The sequence below is a fragment of the Leiobunum rupestre genome, chromosome 11 (assembly GCF_980474605.1).
Source record: "Leiobunum rupestre chromosome 11, qqLeiRupe1.1.hap1, whole genome shotgun sequence".
In the NCBI taxonomy this organism is placed as follows: domain Eukaryota; kingdom Metazoa; phylum Arthropoda; class Arachnida; order Opiliones; family Sclerosomatidae; genus Leiobunum; species Leiobunum rupestre.
In genome coordinates, this window is record NC_143394.1 from 52,506,940 (window position 1) to 52,529,966 (window position 23,027).

The 23,027-nt window shown below is 33.8% G+C and overlaps 2 protein-coding genes across 2 annotated transcripts; both read left to right on the forward strand.

The window, feature by feature from the left end:
- The first annotated feature begins 3,134 nt into the window (after positions 1-3,134).
- Positions 3,135-13,440, forward strand: LOC149923288 (uncharacterized). The gene is made up of 3 exons (XM_090163222.1): positions 3,135-3,246; positions 9,443-9,593; positions 13,100-13,440. Exons 2-3 carry the CDS (start codon positions 9,476-9,478, stop codon positions 13,369-13,371), a joined length of 390 nt encoding a protein of 129 aa, XP_090019348.1. The 5' UTR covers positions 3,135-3,246; positions 9,443-9,475; the 3' UTR covers positions 13,372-13,440.
- Positions 13,441-19,593: 6,153 nt separating this feature from the next.
- On the forward strand, positions 19,594-21,027 carry LOC149923289 (uncharacterized). The gene is made up of 2 exons (XM_090163796.1): positions 19,594-20,132; positions 20,279-21,027. The coding sequence occupies exons 1-2, from the start codon at positions 19,881-19,883 to the stop codon at positions 20,519-20,521; spliced, it is 495 nt and encodes a 164-aa protein (XP_090019922.1). The 5' UTR covers positions 19,594-19,880; the 3' UTR covers positions 20,522-21,027.
- The last annotated feature ends 2,000 nt before the right edge of the window (positions 21,028-23,027 follow it).

The following is a 23,027-nucleotide window of genomic DNA, read 5'->3' on the forward strand; positions in this document are numbered from 1 at the left end:
TAGTCGAAAGGCCAATAATAGTACTTTTAACCGACTTTTTTATCAACCGCAGATTTAACAGGTAGTCGAATTTTTCCGATAAACCGTACATAACGGCTGACTGCTGGGCGCAATCCGAACTCTTTAGACCAAACAGAGCAGCTATACAAGTAAATGTAATACATAAAGGGACGAAATTTTAGCAAGATAAAACAGCAATTAATTAAAAAACCGACATATCTAATAACTAGAAATAAAAACAAACTTGTAGCAAGCAAATGCGTAAGATTTAATCACTGAGTCCCATTAAAATCATAAAACGGGTATCTGGAAGAATATCCGTTTTTTTATTTGCTGATCAGTTAAAAATTTCGGATAAACAAATCAGTTACCACCCTATCGGATAAAACTTCCGAGCAGATTAGCAAATTTATATGCTTAACTGTTTAAGAATCTATCCGATATGAGAAAATAGTAAGAGATTGCCTTTAGTTAACAGTTAGAAGCACTAGCCAAGATTGAGGTTTCTAGTTGCTTAACGGACATTTGCAGAAGTAGTCTCTTACGTTTGTAAAAACATTTAGCAAGAATTGAACAGAAAATAATTTAAAGTACTAGTAGGTGTCGGTTGTTGTTGCTTTATATTTTAAATAGTTCGTAACCATAATAATAAAACTCAAAATGGAGTAACCGATTTAAAAAATATTTTTATATCTCTGATTTTGTTATACGCTTTTCGTTTTTTGTACCAAAGTAATGTTGAAAGTTAGTATTTATTTCATTACTACATTTAATTAGTAACCATGTAAGCACAAAGAATAGGGAGCTAGTAACTCATAAACTTATGGTTTTACTGATTGATCTTTGACGAAGAAAGTATGTAAGAAAAAAATGCATGAGCAAAGCTTTAACTTTAACTTATGGGTGTTGTGTGACTTTTGGTGTCAGTAATAGTCCTTTTTATAAAAAAAATACTATTTTATAAACCGCCTCATTTTAGTACAAAATGTCCACACGTGAAGCTAGTGGCTTTCATTACTTTGTTTATGACATACTTTGGGGCGCCATACCATTATTTTGAACCGGGTGCCACAAACCCTCGGTACGCCACTGGTTTTAGCTTCCTTCCCTACATCCTTTCCCTTATCCCAAATTGTATGTCCCTCATATCATTCATTAGGAAATAAGTCCATATGTCACACTTTAGGTACAGTTTTAGTCGATAGCTACGCCGCAATTATAAGATTAATAAAATTTATAAATATTTAATTAAATATAAGATTAATATAATTTATAAATATTTCATTAAATATAAGATTAATATAATTTATAAATATTTCATTAAATATAAGATTAATATAATTTATAAATATTTCATTAAATATAAGATTAATATAATTTATAAATATTTCATTAAATATAAGATTAATATAATTTATAAATATTTAAAATGATGTAGAATAAATTATAGTACCTAACGTTATAACTTTGTCAATGACATTCGCCAAAGCGGTTTTTTAGAAAAACACGGTAACTTGACAAGCGTTGGTGGCTGAGTGGTTAGAGTAAATCCCTTGCCCGAGGCAGACCCGGGTTCGATTCCCGGCCGGCACTAAGAAATCGAATACCGTGAACAATTGGTGCAAACCCTGCCATTGGACGTTGAGAGGTTGCATAACACTCAGCATTCGGTCCGTTTCAAAGTCATTAAGTAGGAGCTGGAGAGAAAACGCCCGTACAAACACAACATACTCAACATCTACAACCATCATAACAAAGACGCATCACATTCCCTACACCCACAACCGTCATAACACGAACTCAACATGCACAACCATCAAAACACAAACGCAACAAACTCAACACTCACAACCGTCATAACACGAACTCAACATTCACAATCTATTCATAAACATTACAAAAACGTAATACCCCAAACCGTCACGACAGTGAGCGAAAAAACACCACCCAAACCAAACCGCAAAACAATCCGTTAATGCTCACAGTCACACGGTGGTTTTGCCAACACTACGAAAAACAGCGAACGCAGAGATTTCGAGACATTGCGTACATTGATTAACCTTTGCACGGAAAATGCGAACGCGTTCGCAGGGCAGACACAAAGACACACACACAGACAGACAGACACGGTGATTGTAAAAATATATCATACGTAGAAATTTCGTAACGAAAATATTCAGTTTACGGAAATTAAGTTTTAAGAAAGATATGTTTATATTCAGAATACGGAAACTCCGTTCCAAAAATATTCCGTACATGTAAGTTTGGTTACGAGAAATATTTCGCACATGGAAGTTTAATTATAAAAATATTCCGTACATGGAAGTTTACTTACAAAAAATATTCTGTACATGGAAGTTAGGTTACGAAAAATATTCCGTACATGGAATTTTCGTTACTAATGATATTCCTCACATGGATTTTTCGTAACGGAAAAGATTCTGTGCATCGTGACAAAAATTTTAATACAGGGATTATTCGTTACAGAAATATTTCTCTACAGCGAAATTTTTTTAAAGCTTAGAACACACTTACGTTAGTTAGTTTACTTTTAGGTTCACGTTTAATGTAAGTGCGTTCTAAGTTTAATGCTAGGTTAGTCTGAAAAAAATGGAAAATATCTCATTTACTGATATTCTCGAATATAATAAGAAGATCACAGCTAGGTAAAACTTTCATGTTTGTGTGTTTTTTTTTGTAAAATACACATTCATATTTAAATAAAATAATTATGGTGTATTTAGTGCGCTGCATTTTCATATCATACAAATTGTAGTTGCGTTCTCATAAATAGCACTTGGTATGGGGGCTGCGAGACTAATATTTTGGTGGCGGTGACTAAAAATTTCCAAGCAGTCAAAATCGTTGCCAATCCGCCCGTGCTCACGTAAGCCGATATAGCTATACTCAACCAATTGATCTGAGCCGTAAAGTTTTAAAAAACACCAACCACAAAGGGATGATCGTTTTTTAAATACCAACGAATAAGCAAAGCGAGTCCCACTCAAATAGCCTGATGTGGTCTTTGTTAGCGATTTGGCTCGTTTAGCCCGTAATTTATAGAATTGTGTATTGAATTAATTATTTTTGACAGTTAAACAATTGGTGATTACCTAGTTTTACAAAATACATTTGTCCCTCCACATAGGAACAATTTCCTCCGACTCTGCTTCAACGCCGTTTGCTTCCGAACAATTCAAACACTGAAACGTTGCTCACACAAGCATTCAGATTAAAAAAAAATTGGTAAGCATTTTATAATTACTTTCATGTTAGGGTGACATAAATTAAACTTAACTATAATATAGTTTAACATTATTTGAGAAATGCATAAGAAAATAAACAAATTAAGATTCCATCGGATATTCCTGATGTTTGCTGTGTCAAAAATATTCGCAAAGATAATAAAAAAGTGCAACGTAGAATTCGGTTGGAAGCGCTAATTGGGAAGGCAGCGACTGATTAACAAATCTTGGTTATCTGCTCAAATTTCGTCTGCGATATTTTCGATCAAAAATCAGCGAAACTCGTTTTTGTTTTAAGGGGTCCGACATTCTTAAAATTGTAATAACATTAACATTTTTACCTCTCCGAGGGGACAAAGTCCTATAGGAGGGGTTATACAACGACCGTGTATGTCTGTCTGTCTGTGGGTCTGTCTGTCAAGCCTGCGAACGCGTTCGCATTTTCGGGGCAAAGGTTAATCATTGCGTACGCAGTTTCTCGAAGGGTTGGCAAAACCACCATGTGACGGTGAGCGTTAACGGATTGATTTGCGGATGGGTTTGGTTTGGTTGGTCTTTTTTCGTCAACGTTCACCGGATATTTCGTTATTGTTATGTTAATGTGTAGGTCGTGAATGTTGAGTTCGTGTTGTGAAGGTTGTGGGTGTTGAGTTTGTGTTATGATTGTTGTGGATGTTGAGTTTGTGTTTGTATGGGCGTTTTCTCTTCAACTTCTTCTTAATGACTTTGGGACGGACCGAGTGTTATGCAACCTCTCAACGTCCAATGGCAGGGTTTCCACCAGTTGTACACGGTATTCGTCTTAGTATCAATTAGCGATTTTTAGGCACCGACCGGGAATCGAACCCGGGTCTGCCTCGTGCAAGAGATGTACTCTAACCACTCAGCCACCAACGCTTGTTAATGTACGGTGATTTTCTAAAAAACAGCTTTGGCGAATGTCCTTTACAAAGTTATAACTTTAGGTACTATAATTTATTCTACATCATTTTAAATATTTATAAATTATATTAATCTTATATTTAATGAAATATTTATAAATTATATTAATCTTATATTAAATGAAATATTAATAAATTATATTAATCTTATATTTAATGAAATATTTATAAATTATATTAATCTTATATTTAATGAAATATTTGAAAATTATATTAATCTTATATTTAATGAAATATTTATAAATTATATTAATCTTATATTTAATGAAATATTTATAAATTATATTAATCTTATATTAATCTTATATTTAATGAAATATTTATAAATTATATTAATCTTATATTTCGAGAAATATTTATAAATTATATTAATCTTATATTAATCTTATATTTAATGAAATATTTATAAATTATATTAATCTTATATTTCGAGAAATATTTATAAATTATATTAATCTTATATTTAATGAAATATTTATAAATTAAATTAATCTTATATTTAATGAAACATTTATAAATTATATTAATCTTATATTTAATGAAATATTTATAAATTATATTAATCTTATATTTAATGAAATATTTATAAATTATATTAATCTTATATTTAATGAAATATTTAAAAATTATATTAATCTTATATTTAATGAAATATTTATAAATTATATTAAGCTTATATTTAATGAAATATTTATAAATTATATTAATCTTATATTTAATGAAATATTTATAAATTATATTAATCTTATATTTAATGAAATATTTATAAATTATATTAATCTTATATTTAATGAAATATTTATAAATTATATTAATCTTATATTAAATGAAATATTAATAAATTATATTAATCTTATATTTAATGAAATATTTATAAATTATATTAATCTTATATTTAATGAAATATTTGAAAATTATATTAATCTTATATTTAATGAAATATTTATAAATTATATTAATCTTATATTTAATGAAATATTTATAAATTATATTAATCTTATATTAATCTTATATTTAATGAAATATTTATAAATTATATTAATCTTATATTTCATGAAATATTTATAAATTATATTAATCTTATATTTAATGAAATATTTATAAATTAAATTAATCTTATATTTAATGAAACATTTATAAATTATATTAATCTTATATTTAATGAAATATTTATAAATTATATTAATCTTATATTTAATGAAATATTTATAAATTATATTAATCTTATATTTAATGAAATATTTATAAATTATATTAATCTTATATTTAATGAAATATTTAAAAATTATATTAATCTTATATTTAATGAAATATTTATAAATTATATTAAGCTTATATTTAATGAAATATTTATAAATTATATTAATCTTATATTTAATGAAATATTTATAAATTATATTAATCTTATATTTAATGAAATATTTATAAATTATATTAATCTTATATTTAATGAAATATTTATAAATTATATTATTCCTATATTTAATGAAATATTTATAAATTATATTAATCTTATATTTAATGAAATATTTATAAATTATATTAATCTTATATTTCATGAAATATTTATAAATTATATTAGTCTTATATTTAATGAAATATTTATAAATTATATTAATCTTATATTTAATCAAATATTTATAAATTATATTAATCTTATATTTAATGAAATATTTATAAATTATATTAATCTTATATTTAATGAAATACTTATAAATTATATTAATCTTATATTTAATGAAATATTTATAAATTATATTAATCTTATATTTAATGAAATATTTATAAATTATATTAATCTTATATTTAATGAAATATTTATAAATTATATTAATCTTATATTTAATGAAATATTTTAGTATTTTAATGTAAAATTTGATCGTGATCAGGAATTGAACTCGGGTCGCATTGTAACAATGCGGATAGTTCACCGCCGACTCCGAGCCATTGACTTCCTTAGGGAAAATTTTAAAGTAAAGGAACAATTATGATAAGGCGGGTTTTTTTTACTAAATGGATTAATACAATATCTGTATATATTGTTTATTGAACTTTGTTTGTTTATTCTTTGGTATGGTTTTTTGTTTTGTTTTAAATTTTTGTTAAATTCTTAACAAAATATCGTTAAAACACAAAAAGTAGTTCATTGTTACCTTTTAATAACGCTTAGAAAAAGGATAATTATTCAAAACTCCCGCGGAAACTATATCAAAGTAATAATATAGCGCCACCGTGTGGGGAACTATCAATCAAACCTGGTAAAAATCTCGACGGGTTAAAAAAACACAAAATAAAGGCATATAAAGCCTTTATAGAAGAAATCGTCTTTCTTAGTTCTTGGCTGTCAGACGAACTACTACAGGACGGGGTCCTGGAGTCGGTCAAAAGTTATGAGGTAACTTTGCGGTTTTAATTAGTATGTTCGGTCTTCGGTCAAGAAAAGAGTTATATTTTGCTTCGCGTTTGGAACGTGAGTGAATGGACTTAAGTGTATGAACAGTGCGTGTTTTAGACTGAAAGTGTTAAAGTAATTGTGAACTAACTGAAGTCAGCTGTAAGATGAAATTGATTATATTTTTTGAATTGGAATAACCTAATTATACCCTTGAAATTATCAAGTCAACCTGTGAGGTTGTTAAGTAGATTGGAAGTAATTAGTAGAGAACAGCTCTCAGCTGTTAATTTAGACAGAGTTTATAGTTAGGTAGTTTGAATTTAGTTAAAATTACTCAGTATAATTTATGATATTTACTTAAGTGTAAATGTGTTTTGGTTTATGTTTCAATCACGATGATCTAAGACAAATCTAGTCTTGGACACTTGAGTACCAGTTCTTTACAATTATGTAGAAGTGATATATATTGTTGCGTCCTAGATGAAAGTTAAATCTAGAACGTTCCATAGACTGTTCTGAATAAAAATAAACATTTATAAATTTGCATAATTCTGGTTGCCATTTTATTTTCTAATCACTCGCCCACAACATTACAGATCTGGCAATCCCGAATCAAATAAATTTTCGATATAACGGCGAAGGGAAATTATTCTCGTAAATTTATCGCGCGGCCTTAGGGAATATTCTTTTAACAAAATTTCGATAAACTATCGTTTAATTAAAATCGGCCCAATTAGCGAACGGTCGTTATAATACCCTCTGTAAATATTTCTTTCATTAAAATTTGTTTCGTATTATATTTAACTGATAAACTTGCACTGTAAAAAGGGTTTAATTCAATTGTGCATTGTTATAGTACGTCTAACTCACTGTTCTAACTCCTTAACTTATGATATTCTGATAAAATTAAAATTGGTCGTTTCGTCTCAATTATTTTAATTATAATTAAAATTTTATACCGGGCGGGATAGAACTGGGATAACATTTTAAAAAAATAACTCTATCTTCAAGGTTTATCTGGAAATTAATACCACTAGGGACAATTCTTCCGAGGAGAGGTATATTTTGGCTTTGCCAACTTGTTTCATTTACATCAGTTCTCTCTTTGTACGGAATTGCATTCTAAAACGAATAATTGCAGTTCGACAGATAGACCGGCATTGCTCATTCAATTCTTGATGAAAAAAACGAATCCAAATAATTACAATAATACTTTTCATAATTAGTAGACAGATATCGGTTACGCTTATCCGTTTTTACACACAATCCTAAGGATTTGTGTGTATTAGTCTCACGTACAGTGTAGCCGTTGCCGATGCCGATGCCGATGCCGCCGATGGCGCCGTGTCGCCCATACCTCTTCAACGGTTAGGGCTAGAAAAGTCATTGATATGTCGTTCGAGTGTACATACATCGCCATTGATAGCCTTTCATTAAGTTTTCAAATCGGAGCCCTAGAAGTTTGGCAAATGCCCAATTTCTATTTTCGGTGGTTTCGCTTTGTAGATATTTTATTTAAAATTAAATTCCATAACGTTAAAAAAAATATTATTGGATAGGTTAGGATTCAGCGGACCTACAACTTCAATTATATCAGTAAATATGAAATTTAAGTATAGTTTTCAGTGTAATTTACGGGACCCCAATTTTCGTCGTTTTATATTTTCGCCTAAAAATCTACATACAGTTCCTTAATTTAAGTTCGATTTTCATAAAAGTTATATTTTTGAATAGCTGTGGTTTACATATAACCTAGATTTGCAATAACGTTCCTTAAATTTAATTCTAATTTCTAAGTAAGGTTTTTTGCGCAGCGTATACGGACCCCCGCAATTTCCAAAATTGGAAATCCGGGGGTTTATAGAGGTCTACGTGCACGTTTCCCTCTAGCGTTTTTCGAGGCCGTTCAGAGTGCGCCGCGCTTCCAGAAGTAACAATTAAGTATGACATTGATCGACCCATTCATCGGCGTATGACCAGAAGTACTAAGTGTGACACTCAACGTAACAAATAAGTGTGATCAGAAGTAACAAATAAGTATGAAACTGATCGAACTATTGTTTGTCGTTTAACTAGAAGAAATAAGTGTGACAGAAGTGAAAAATAAGTGTGACACTCAACGTCTTACCAGAACTAACAAATAAGTGTGATCAGAAGTGAAAAATAAGAGTGACACTGATTGAAGGAATCTTCGATGTTTTCAAAGTATGACTAGAAGTAACAAATAAGTGTAAACACAATTATGTGTAACTGTGGATATATATTGGTTGCAGGTTGCTGTGAATATCTCAAACAAACTTAACGCATTAGAAGGATTGTGTGTAGTCTGACCGTCGTACGTCTTGTTGTTATCTGCTTTTGAAAATCTGAAGATGTTCGGGTATATCCTTCAGATAAACATATCTGATAACAATCTAATGTGAGAAACGGATTAAAGCAGTTTCGTAGACAAGGGGGGGGGGTTTCCGTGTCCAGACCCCGCCCCTTGGGCCTACCTTTGACTGCACTAAATTTACACCCCTTTCTCGATCCCCTCTTAACATTCACATACTTCGTTCCCCTCTTGACGAATTTCTGGCTACGCCACTGGAATAAAGGTTGTCTTTTAAAGATAGAAATTAGAAGTGTGGAGGTTAACGGTAATAGTGAGTGTAGGGAGCTGTTGACTCGCTTGGCATGAAGGGCTTACCACCACCCTCCTACGCATTGTAACCCGGCCACCTGAATTAATGGCTTTAAAAATCGCTTGATGACTTATGCAGAAGATGGTGCCTTGGGTATTAGCCTAGCTGATTAAAGTACTTTGTGCTGCTATAATTATTGTCTTTTCCTAAAACTAAGAACCTTTATTTTTTTCGTAGCTGCTGTTTCGAAAGTGTAAAGAATATATCAATATGAGAGGCTCATCTTTTCTTATCTCGGTGTCGTGTCTGACTTTTGTTCTCCAGGGATTAATGTGCAAACTACCTTTACGCTATGACTCATTTCATAGGATGCATTATGCTTATCCAGGTAAATATTTTCGCCTTTGATTTTGAATGGTTGTCGAAAATAATTGAATTGGGTTTTCATCACGAGTCGATACTTAATGAATCACAGATCAACCAATAGGCGACAGGTGACACGATCGGAAACGCCAGGAATTAGTAAGACAATACTAAGACAGGGAAAAACGGAGCAGGATAAGAAACTAAACGGAAACTTGCGGAAAGATGTAAAACAATCATCGCGGAAAAGGATTTCAAGCAGTTTTGAATTTCTCCGATAAAATCTTGTTATGGGCGCGTCCGAGATGAGTGTCCGCATCATTTACCGCTCTTTTACTCCATATACTGGCACACAAGCAGATATATTGAGAATAAAGAATCTTCCTGAAAAGTCCGATCGCGGTATCACTTGCGCCATTTTCCCCAGTGGCTAGGGATTAGTAATTATTTTTAACAAAGCATAAATATAATTGCCAAAACAGGTATAACTTTAACTGTTTAGATATTTCATTCTTAGTATTGTTATATTTCAAAACGTTGCACCAAAATTTTAAAGCTGCGCCACCAACGACCAAGTTAGCTTCCCCCTAGGAACACAGAGTTAACGTTGGTGGCATTCGATAGCCCTTAAAAAGTTTAGAGAGTTGACAAAAATTAGAAGTCGTAAGTCTTACCATATACTAATAAAATTACGTTTTAGGGTTGGAAAAGTCCATTTTAGAGTATGTTTACCCGAGATTTCTTCAGAAACACGTTTTCTAGTAAACGTTCCATTATATCCATTACTTTGAACAATACCAAAGGGGCTTGAAGGATTTTAAATGTTATCACCCTAAAATTTCAAAACGAGTACAAATATAGCCGTACTTCTAGTATGAACAAATATTTTAATATAGTAGGCTAATCACTAGCTTTCTAAACGGTGGATTGACCAACCCACACCGAAAGGTGAATACTGAAAATGTCAGTTCAAACACAAATATACACATATATACATCTAAAATTTCACCTTCCTACATATAATCAATCACCTACTCCTACCTACCTACCTATAAACATACACCTTTACATCCCTTTGATTCTACACTTACTTACCTACCTACAAACAAGGTTAGCTTACTGCTACTTTCCTACCACTTCACATACACCTATTCCTATACGAACCTACATATTAACAAATAAATGAACCCACAATCAGGGTACTAACATAATTACATATGTTCAACTAAACAAAAAGACTAAGTTACGTAGACAATAGTGCTGTAACCCTCTCCCCTTATCGCAACACAAAACGTTCTTACGCTTCTGTTAAAGGTTGTAATATCCGAGGCAATTTCGCATAACCCAATATTTCAAAGGTTCTTTTTTTAATGATAACAGTTGTGTTATGTTCTGGTTCAACCACTATATTATTAATTCGAACACAAACTATTTTATTACCGTATGTGCTTTGGACTTAAAAAGCAGCTACCGGTAAAAATTTTCGTGTTGGTCTAAGTTAACCAGGCTTCATTTAGAGTTCTTAAATTACCGTAATTTTGGAAATCCGTAAATTACGCGTTAATGTACCCTGCAATTTACCGTTGTGTGGTAAATTACCGTAGTTTTTGATTTGTTTAAAAATATAAGTCAGATTCATCGATACTTAGTTGAACAGGTACCGTTGACGTTAACTTATTTTTTTGATTAAACTGGGGTTACTTTCTGTTTTTTTTTTGCCCATTTTCACCAAATAAAATTTAATAAGTTAATTAAATGAAGTAGCAATTTATAGAAATATCACCATAAAACTTCGCTAGATCACTTCGAATTAATGCTAAACTAACGCAGAGTAGGCATATGAATAACCAAAAGTGAAAACAAAACTTGCATCTCAGCAGCAGGCCCATATCTACCATTCGGCTAGGTAGAGCTAGGAATATGAAAACTCGGTACCCTGGAATAGAAAAGTGTTTTCCCCCACTACGAGCTCCCCTCTTTCTCTACGGCAACGCAGCACGAGCCAGAATCACGGACATGTTTTTAAAAAATTCGTCTGCTACTTTTCGAATATTAAAATTCATTGTCTATTCTTACTAAAAACACGGGACTAGAAATACGCGAATAGAAAAACTAGCAGACGAAAAGCCGATTAAAAGTGTAAAGATTCTACGATAGATGGCGATACTTGTTATGTCCGTGAATTTTTTACTGCCCAGCCGGAAACGGGAGACGACCACTCCAGGTTAACTTGAATCCTCCTAGGGTAGAGTTAGGCTCTAGGGCGTCGCGCTGTAGAGGGGCGCCGTCTGCCAATTTAAAACGGTCGCTTTTTAATTAAAATTATAAGACAAAAAATAATCTGTATTCTTCTGAATAAATTCAAAATAAATAAAATGGAAAAGGACACCTGGAATTATTAGTTCAGGCCGGGGCGTAGCGAGGGTTTGTGGCGCCCGGGGCAAATCTCTTGAATGTCACCCTTTTTTGCTTTAAACATAACTAAAAATGCGCCCCCTAATGACTGGCGGTTCGTTGAAAAAATGTCGTCAAACATATTTTGGGGCCCCCTAATGACTGATGATTGTTTGACCAAAAGTTCATCAAACAGATTATGGAGCCCAAAAATGAGTGGCCCCCGAGGCATGGCACCCCCGTGCTTCCCTCTTACTACGTCACTCAGGGCCAGCTCAAGTAATTTTTTTCACCCGGGCAAGGGGGATTTTTGGCACCCCTTTTATTTTGAAACTAAATTTAACTACCCCGCCCCGTAAAAAAACATTACCATGTCCCTGTTATAAATTTACGGTTTTCATATCAATAAATAATCGCTTTAATCACTTTCTAAATAATTTGTGTAAACATATTTAATACCTTCTTTATGGTACATGGTCATTTTACATGGAACTTGAAACACTCCATTATAATGCCATAATGAAAAGTATCAGTGCATAAAAACACTTCCAATTCAGCGACCGTGTCGGCCTGACCGTCCCGACGCTCTTCACGGACTCTCCTCTACGCCAACATGGAATTGCTCTGCAATAAAATCCCAGCCTTCCGAGGTTACCTCTCAACTCTCTGACCTGCTATTGTCGCGTTAACTGAGACAAAACTGGACTCCTCGATAAAGTCCTTGGAAATATTTGGTTCGGACTTTGCCGTATACCGTCACGACCGAAATTGACACGGTGTCCTGATCGTGGTTGCCAATAGCATAAAATCAGTTGCCCGGGTTGCCCGGCCCTTTAGCCGCCCGTGACGTCACTGAGTCCAGGGGCGCCTGAGAGCTTAAGACGGCCCTGTTTAGCAGACGATATAGGAATGTGATTTTTAATAAAACAAATGAGAAACAGTTCAACACGAATTTGATGGTAAATTGGTAATTACCAGGGCAATTACCATTTTCGTTATTTTCTCGAGAAAATTGTAAATTACTGTTACCATAGTAATTTACCGTGTAAATTGCCAGGGAAATTTACCGATTCGTATCTCTGTGAATGTGCCGTTGCTATAAATCTGTCTACATATTTCTTTTTCTTTCTTACAAAGCTTGCCCGGCGTCTGAGGAGCTCTCACTGTCCAACTGCAGCGATTCACTTTGCGCGGGGATAGGTATTGGAAAAGCGCTTTGCTATTCAGTTAATAGAGTCTCTGGTGACAACTCCTGCGTTTGCGCGTGTTATATTAGTAAATACCGAAAACACAAAGCTGGAGAAGACGGGTCGTCAAATATGGACTGCTCAAAACTCACATGCCCTAACGGAGTTGAGGCTCCATGCTTCGTGGGTTCTAAGAGCGTATATTATTGCGACTGTCCGTAATTGTAGTTGAATTCTTTGTAAAATAAAAGAATAATAAAAATATGATAACCGCGCAAGTGGAAAAATTTCGATCTTCGAGAGTGAAATTTATGCACCTTTGGTTTAAATAAAGGGCTTGAGGAGAGGGGAGGTAATATATGCCCAAATATTTGCGAGCGAATTTAAGGTTTCAAGAATCAGGACCAACCATCGACTAAAAACCTTTTTTCATGGCGCAGTTTCTAAACAATCGCCGGCGCTGATGTTATTATCGTAAACGCGTTTAGATTTCAAATTCAAATTATGAAACTCGAGGAATAAATTTCGTTTTACGCTTCTTATTTTAACACCCCAATTCAATAAAACCATGATTGCCCCTCATGCCAACCGATCAGTTTGTAGTTACACCGAAAAATATAAGAAATTAAAAACATTTTTTAAATTTATTTCTGCAGCCCAAAGTTTCTAGGTGGAACAAATATTCTCCGAGTCCAGGTCCCACTCTGTTGAGAGTCGTCAAGTAATCGTTCAAGGCGTTAGTAGGGGAAAGTTATACTTTTAAGCCGATTTTTTCCTGGGGAAATCTATATGAAAAAACTCTGTGGGATGAATTCCCCCTTTCCGAACACACTGACACCAGGGGGGGGGGGGGAGGATAATGTGTAACTACTTTTAAAATTAAATATGTTTCGATGGTGTTCAAATTTAACCAGAAAATATAATATAATATCTATCGGTAAAACATTTTTTATTAATTTATTTTATTAAAATTAATAATCTATAAAACCTCGACTTGCTTGATAATAACTTGATCGTTTTTAAAATTCTCGTTTCAACTTTCTTTATTCAGGTCACTCTGTCTTTTATCTAAATAGTGAGGGTGGATGGAAATACTATATACCGGTTGAGAAAATACGTGTTTCAAAACTAGTTGAGTTAAGAAAACTTCATTTTTAGTACCCTAAGAGGGGTACTGCAATCAACGTGTAGGTCGGTGTGTGTGTGTCTGTCTGTGGGCTGCGAAAGCGTTGCCTGGGGCAAAGTCCAAAACGCGTTACCGGGGCAAAGTCGAAAAACCGTGTTTTGGGAGAGCTTTAACGGATAAATATGCGGTAGGGTTGGGTTTGGTTGTTTTATTCGTTAACGCTCATCATCACCACGGTTTCAAATCAGTTTAATTGGATGTTTAATTGTGACAGTTGTGGGTGTTGAGTTTGTTGTGTTTGCGTTTTGTATGCATAAGTGTTTTCTCTCCAACTTCTTCTTATTGACATTTGAGACGAACCGAGTCCTCCTGCATAACAGGCATGCGGTCAGAAATTTATATACCGGTGCTCCAAGTGAATCAAAAAGCCTACTACACCGGTGGTCTCATCAGAATGCCCTACGCCAGCGTCCACAAGCCCGGACAGGTGACAGAGCCAGCATGGGTACTAGAACCCTACTACTAATGGTCTCACCCTTGACGCAAGCCACTCATTCCGACTAAAGGCGCAGCAATGGTTCGAACAGCCCCCACTTTGCGCACAGCTGTGGGATAGAGAGCGGATACTATAGCAACCCCAGCCAGCAACCCACCTACGGAGGTAGAGAGCCAAGCCCTTTGGAGAGGGCTCCTAAAGGGGAACGACGGGCACACAGCAGTCCGATTAACCCGGCACAGCTGACACCGGAAGTCCCGGTGGGACTCCAAGAGGCCGGGAAACAGGACCGCCGTGCCCTTATACGGAGGCCCACCGCCCACAGCAGGCTACCGAATCCGCCGAGGTGGCCAGGTTGCCTGAAACCTCTCCGTTAGCCTGAGGCGAAGCCCAGTATCCAGCCCCTACCTGACCGAAGTCGGAGGTGGAGATAGAACCATTTGAACAAAGCTAACATCTCCCAGTGCGCCACCACCCTTATCGGTTAAAAGAGCCGGACCCCGACTCCACGGTAAAGCCACCAGTTATTGCATTAAGGGCCTGCATAACAGGCAGACGTTTTACCACAGAACCAACGTTACATGTTACGAACTTGCGGTTCATTGAAAATTATAAACTTGGCTTAAGCGGAAGGTTATATTAATAGTTTTTAAAGTCTTCATTTTTTTACGTATTTAAATCATTCTTACGAAACTTAATCTAAATAATCAACACTTATAATTTTTAAATTGAATTCGATGTTAATGGTCAAAATGATAATAATATTTATATAATACATCTGATACTTCATAATTTTGAACACATTATTTAAGTGTTACAATTTAAAACAAGTTGGCAAGCCAAAATGTACCTCTCCTCGGAAGCATTGTCCCTAGTGGTATTAATTTCTCGAGATGACCCTCTAAGTTATATCTCCCCAATTCAGAGTTATTTATTAATAACGTAATCCTGGTTCAATCCCGCCCGGTATAAAATTTTAATTTGAATTATAATAATTGAAACGAAACAACCGAGATTAATTTGTTCAGAATATTATAAATTAAGTAGTTACAACAGTGAGTTAGACGAACTAGAACAACGCACAATTGAATTTAACCCTATTTACAGAAATTTTTATCAGTTAAATGTAATACGAAGCAAACTTTAATAAAAGAAATATCTACAGAGGGTATTTGTATTTTTATCGCTTACGATATAACACAGAAAACCTTCTTTAAACCACTTCACACGAAAAAATTATAATTAAAGCCAACAATACCGCCCAAAAGCTCAACACAATCAAAATACAACTAGCGGTATTAATTTCTCGAGATGACCCTCAAAGTTATATCTCCCCAATTCAGAGTTATTTACTAATAACGTAATCCCGGTTCAATCCCGCCCGGTATAAAATTTTAATTTGAATTAAAATAATTGAGACGAAACAACCGAGATTAATTTATTCAGAATATTATAAATTAAGTAGTTACAACAGTGAGTTAGACGTACTAAAACAATGCACAATTGACTTTAACCCTATTTACGGTACAAGTTTAGCAGTTAAATATAATACGAAGCCAATTTTAATGAAAGAAATATCTACAGAGGGTATTTGTATTTTTGTCGCTTACGAAATACTTGCCGCATAGTTAACGCTCATTTTATTTCAACGTTCGCCCGATCAAGATACCGTAGATATCTGGTAGTGGACGACTCGTAGACTGTCGGAACCATCCTGTTGACGTTGTGACACATACCGCATGAAAAAGACCAAAACCGTGCAATTTCCAATATCATATAATGACTCGCACACCCAGGATATCAATGACTGCATTAGGAATCGTAGATATCCAAATATCCACACCACCAAAAAACTTATTAACAAGAAGTGAAAAACTTACCATTCACAAAGCACAGAAAGCCACTTGACTAAACGTATATCAATAAATGACCGTAGAGGGAATAGTTAGGGTTCTTTATAAATAAACTCAAACGAACCCAATTGATGAACTGCATTAAACATCTTAATCAGCCGAGAAAACGTTTAAAATAAATTACGACCGAGATGAAAACCAGACCAACTCGATATGTTGTTAATAAATGAATTATTAAGCTTGAAAACCAATACGCTAAACCTAATAGATAAGAATATACGACTGAAAAAACTAAATAAATTACAAAAAACTAACGGGTTCTATACCCTTTATCTTATCTGCTGACTGCGCTAAAACAAGATTTGACCATTAAATATTTTGAAAATGCGACGTATACACTTTGAAGGTTCCGTCAAAAATTATCCTTTCCCAAACGTAAAGGTTCTCAAAACATTAATACACAAAAAATAAGTAAAAAGGTTCCTCCAAAAAATGAACCATTTTGCGGAAGAAGTAAATAATTTTAAAAGAATAAAAGATAAAACAAATATACAACCGCAAAAATAAAACGTCAAATAATAGAAGAAAAAAATCTTTAACTCCATTCATTAAAAAAACCCTAAACAAAAGTACCAAATTGAAATAAAGCAACTTATTATATTAAACAAGATTAAGTCTTTATAATTTTTTCGTAAAAAAACCACATTAGGCCTTCACAATTTCATTCGTAAAAAAATTCAAGACTTTGTTAACTATTATGCTTACAATGAGTGTCTTATTTGCAGTACAGCTTGAAGTTATCGTGGTAGAGCGCTCGACTGCCTAACTGAACGGCCCGGGTTCGAAACCTGGGTGACGCATTTGTTTTTAATCAAATGAGAAATCGCTAAATTATAATTTCTTCGATGCAATAATTTAAATCTTCCACGAAATCTTGCTCTATTTCAATTAAACCAAAATTTCGTACTCTATTAAATACGCTTTCGATAAAGCTGAAGGTCTAATTTTCAATGAAACGTAATAAGTGTCGGTGGTTCTGTGGTAGAACGTCCGCCTGTCAAACAGGCGGTCTCGGGTTCGAAACCCGCCCGATGCGATCGCAAATTGATACTAAGACGAATACCGTGAACAATTGGTGGAAACCCTGCCATTGGATGTTGAGAGGTAGCATTACACTCAGCACTCGGTCCGTCCCAAAAGTCAATAAGAAAGAGTTGGAGAGATACCACCCGTACATACACACCACAAACTCAACACCCACAAACGTCATAACAATAACACAACATTACCACCCTACACATAAACATTACAATAGCGAAATATCCAAACCACTGAATTAAACCTGTCGTGACGGCGAGCGTTGACGAGAAAAAACCACCAAACCAACCCCGACTGCAAATTAATCCGTTAACGCTCACCGTCCCACGGTGGTTTTGCAAACACGGTTTTTCGACTTTGTTCCCTAATTACTAGCAACTGCGAACGCAGAGATCTCGAGAAACTGCGTACGCAGTGATTACACTTTGCACCGAAAATGCGAACGCGTTCGCAGGCCTGACAGACACACAGACCCACCCACAGAACCACCCACAGACCCACAGACAGACACGGTCGTTGTATAACCCCTCCTAGGGGACTTTGTCCCCTCGGAGAGGTAAAAACTTATATTCTGCGTTTATTTAAACTAAATTTTACAATATAAGAATATTTTTTCTTTATCAAAAGCCATTTTTATATTAGTTTTGTTCCCCCAATTTTTAAAAAAAATTCCCTTAATCTTAATTTAAATTACCGTCATTTTTTATCTTAATAGCTTCTTTATTTTTTTTTAAATATTGAGATTCACGCGTTTCAATTATACTGTCATTAAAATACATCTTGTGTTTTCGTTTTCCACCTATTGGTTTTCATTTCAGTTTTCCTTTTGTTTCGCTTTAATAAGATTCGTTATAATTTAATTTGTGTACGATTTATTCACGTTTCGTCATTATTATAAACTTTGGTTTTATTTTTTATTAATATTATTGCTAGAGTTTTTTTTAATAATATACATGTATCCATATTTTTATTGCACTTTTAAACAAGGAAGAATTGGTATATTTTTGTATTTTTCCAAATGTTTTGAGTATTTAACTGAATTTTAATTCAAAATGTATTATATTATTTTTTGGGAAAAATGGTTGAATAATTGTCTACAGTAAATATCTTTGTTTGGTTTGGTTGTGATGAATAGTACTTTATAAAATTTTGTGAATGTGTGGTGTTTTGATTAATAGATAATTTAAACTTGAATTTTTATATCAAAAGTCAAAATTTAAGACAGATTCCAACAGTTGACCGGTTTCGCCCTTTTGGAGCTCATCAGTACTGTGTAGGAACTCAGACTTCACTCGAAAATCTGCGGATATCACTTAAACCATAAGTTAATGATACCTCTAAGTACACAAATAAGCCCTTTCAAGGTGGAATCTTTGTCCAGAAAATGTGATGTCAAATCTTGTCCCTCCGATTCCCGCGAAAATGAAAGATTTGAAAAATATCTCGGACCCAGCGCCGCTGTGCGGTCGACAATTAAACTATATGGGGAGGGGCTACTTTTACTAGTCGTACCTTAGTGGGCGTGCCTTAGCGGGGTGGAGGGGGAGAGGGAGAGAGTTCTTTATAATTTTAATGTCGTCTGCTAGAGTCGCGTGGACGCCGCAGAGTAAGAACTGTCTTTTCATGGGAAAGAATGTTATACTAATAATGAAGTTATATTGAAAAAAATTAGACAGCCAAAATTATGGATAAAATACCGCATTTAATTAAAGAGTTAAGTGAAAAGTCACAGTTAGAAGTTCACGTTGTATAAAACCCTTCCAGAAATGACACTAATTTAAGGCTGCTATCTTCAAATGATAAATTTTTTCAATTGAACTTGGAGGAAATGTTAAAATATGCAATGGGTAATAAATAGCTGATTAATTACTTAAGAGCTATTAGTGGTTCTAATCTCAAAGATAAGTTCATCGTAAAATACTCAAATCTTGGGACTGAAAATGATCTAGGTAAGCGTATCTATTAATGAACATTCTAAAAGTCATTAACTTATTTTACCGCTTAAATATTTAGGTTTGCTCAAGAGTGACAGTTGGTTAAGCCTGCTGTAGAACCAGTTGCGAAAGGAGGCCCTGTTTTGAAAAATGAAAGCCTCAATTCTGTGATAAGAATAAGTGGAGGAACGTTAGAAAAGCTTTGCAAGATTTCCAAAACACAAATGCAGAATCCTAGGTTGCGAGCTATTACCAAACAAAACCATAGAAGAGTGTACAATTTGACCATTGCCATTAAAATGACGCAAGAAGAAAAAGATGCTGGTGATCTACCCATAGAATTAATCGAACGAGATAGAGGCGGTATGGCATATCCCAAAAATGCTTTCTACCCTTATATTATGGAACTAAACGAGACCATCAGGAAGCATGCAAATAAAAATGGCTTTAACAAACTTGAGAAAAATTTGATTAAGGTAGGATTGATTAAAAAAGCAAGGAGGGCTGACTCAGCTCTTTGAGGTACGAAAGTTCAAGAAAAGATTGAGTCAGTGCTCCTTGTCTTTCCTTCATGTTAAAACTAAAAATCTATCGACATTGATTTCTAAATTTTATATTTTAGACTTGTGTCTCAGCCGTGAAAGTAAACAAAAATATTGAAAAATTATACTTGGAGGGAATTGCTAGTCTACATCCACAGGATAGACTCTACACTGATGCAATAAGCTTATGTTTTAAATTTTGGACTAGAAAACTTACTCATTGTAGAATTCAGGAATTTGTATCAGTTTTTGCGAGGGGCTTGGACTTAGGGGGGACACACTCAGAGATAAACTGTACCAATATGCGAAAAAGGAAAAATTGAAAAAATGCTAAGGGCAATGACCAAAACAACAACGCCAAAGGGAGTTAGAACCCGCTAGTCCGAAAGAAGAGTAAGGAATTGAAGAAAAATGCAGCCAAGGAAGCAATGTTGAAGAGAGTAGCAGAAAAGAAAGAAATAAGAATAATTAAACAAGCAAAAAGAGAAGAAGTGAAAAGAAAGAAAGCAATTGAAAGGGAAAAAGCAAGGCTAAAGAAAGAAGCAGAAACAGAGTTAAGAAAAGAAGCTAAAGCCAAAAAGGAAATGGCAAAGTACAAATTGGAAATGAAAAATCCAAAAAACAAAATATGAAGCCTAGGACTACCACTTTTGAAATTTCAGATGAAGCTATTTGTGATAAAGACGGTCTATCCCCCACTTTTAAAGTTACTGGTGGTAAAGATTCTACTTCCTATAATTAAATAGTCCTGTATCTCGTTGCATTCAACTTGGCAATATTAGTGTAAAAAAGTTGGAATTTGGGGCGGGACCATTACCCTTAAAATTATCATAAGGTACCATAGCTGCATTTTGAATTGTCCCTTCCTTATACATTATAAGAGTTTAGAGAATATAGTTTAGTTTCAGCCAAAGATAATATCTCATATTTAGCAAAACGTATAAGTTCCTAAAATTTAACTATTCTAGTTTGACTTCGCATTATTACGGATGAAGCTACTTGTGATAAAGGTGGGCTATACCCTATTTATAAAGCTACTTGTGTTAAAGATTATAGTCGATTTTCAGTCAAAGATACTACGTCATATTTTGCCAAACATAAAAGTTCCTAAAATTTAACAATTCTAGTTTGACTTTGCATTATTACGGATGAAGCTACTTGTGATAAAGGTGGGCTATACCCTATTTATAAAGCTACTTGTGTTAAAGATTATAGTCGATTTTCAGTCAAAGATACTACATCTTATTTTGCCAAACATAAAAGTTAACTATTCCTGTTTGACGTAGCTTTCAACTTTTGCAATATTACGGATGAAGCTACTTTTGATAAAGACAGGCTATCCCCTAGTCGCGTATCAGGTTGGGTTCAACATTGCAATATTTGTGTAAAAAAGTTGGAATTTGAGGCAAAACCATTATCATATTTTTGAGGTCCTAAAAGGGGCATTGAGACTAAAAACTTAGATAACATTTCAAAAAGTATAATTAATTTTTTTATCACAAATTAATTTATATCCTTCCATATATACAGTGTCAAAGTTGCTAGTATGAATGAGAATTATTTTGTATTTCCACTCTGTACCAATAAATATTTGACAATTTTTAATTATTCAAATGTTTCAGAATGTTTTTTATTTAAATATTTTCACAATATTTCTTTTTAATTTAAATAAAAACCAAATTGTCTAAAATATATTTCAGATTATTTGTTTATAATTCAAATATCTTTTTGAGAAATACATAATTTTTTATCTCGATACCCACTATTACAAACATTTTAACTGACAACATTTTGAATGACATTAACAGATTTTTGAGCTGGAGTGTAATTTAACCCACTTAATTTACTACCTGTAGTATATTTTAGTTGGGAGAATAGCGACTCAATTGCACTACCATTGATTCGTATTGGTGCAACAAAATGTTCAGGGTAGCGAGCTAAAAAATCTTCAGTAAACATTTGAAATCCAAAAATACAAATCCTTAGAAGATCCCAGGTTTGCCAGGAAAGGAATGATTTTTGTTGGGGGTCTTCTAGATTTATGTTCGGGTCATTTCCCTTTATTTCGCAAAGCCAGTCAACAAAATAGGAATACCCTTTTTGGATAGATTTAATAGCTTTATTGTTAGTACTTACTATTTTTTCATGAGAGAGTAGACCCATTTCAAATATTTGATTGCATGCTCTTAAATATTTATAGCATTCCCTCGCACTTCCTCTCTGTTGTTGCATGTCCGTTTCTTTATTATTACCGAACGCGTACAACTCTCCGAGAACTGCCTCCTGTCGCATTATTTTACTTGGTTTGGTGTTCAACCGAGTCCACTGATCACGAATTATGTAGCTGTTGTGCATGAGAGGAACGGCTCTAAGTAGATCTTCATTTGCTCTGTCATCATCTCGAAGTTTGAGGTTACGAATTTCCTCCCAACCAAAGTAGTTTTCATTGCTCATAAAACTCTTTGATCCATTCTGCCTTGACGAATGGAGGGCACTAACCATACTTTTAAGCTCGTGTGTAGGACATATGATCCAATATATATTTCTTTTTCTCAAAAATGGATTTGGGAAATAGGGTTTTATTTCAAAATCCTTGTCAGAGTCAGCGATTTCACTTCCAAAACTTCCTTTCCAGTTCATTGTAGCTTTTACCGTGGCTAGATTGGAGCTGGCACCATCGCAAACTAAGCAAGACGTTTGGAATCCAAATGAACTTAAAACTCTAATTGTTTCCATAATACACCCCATTAAGAGGTTTTGTTTTGCTGAACTATCCAAAGTAAAAGAAGGTCCGTTGAGATCAAACCCTGAAGTTAAATCTCTCCACAT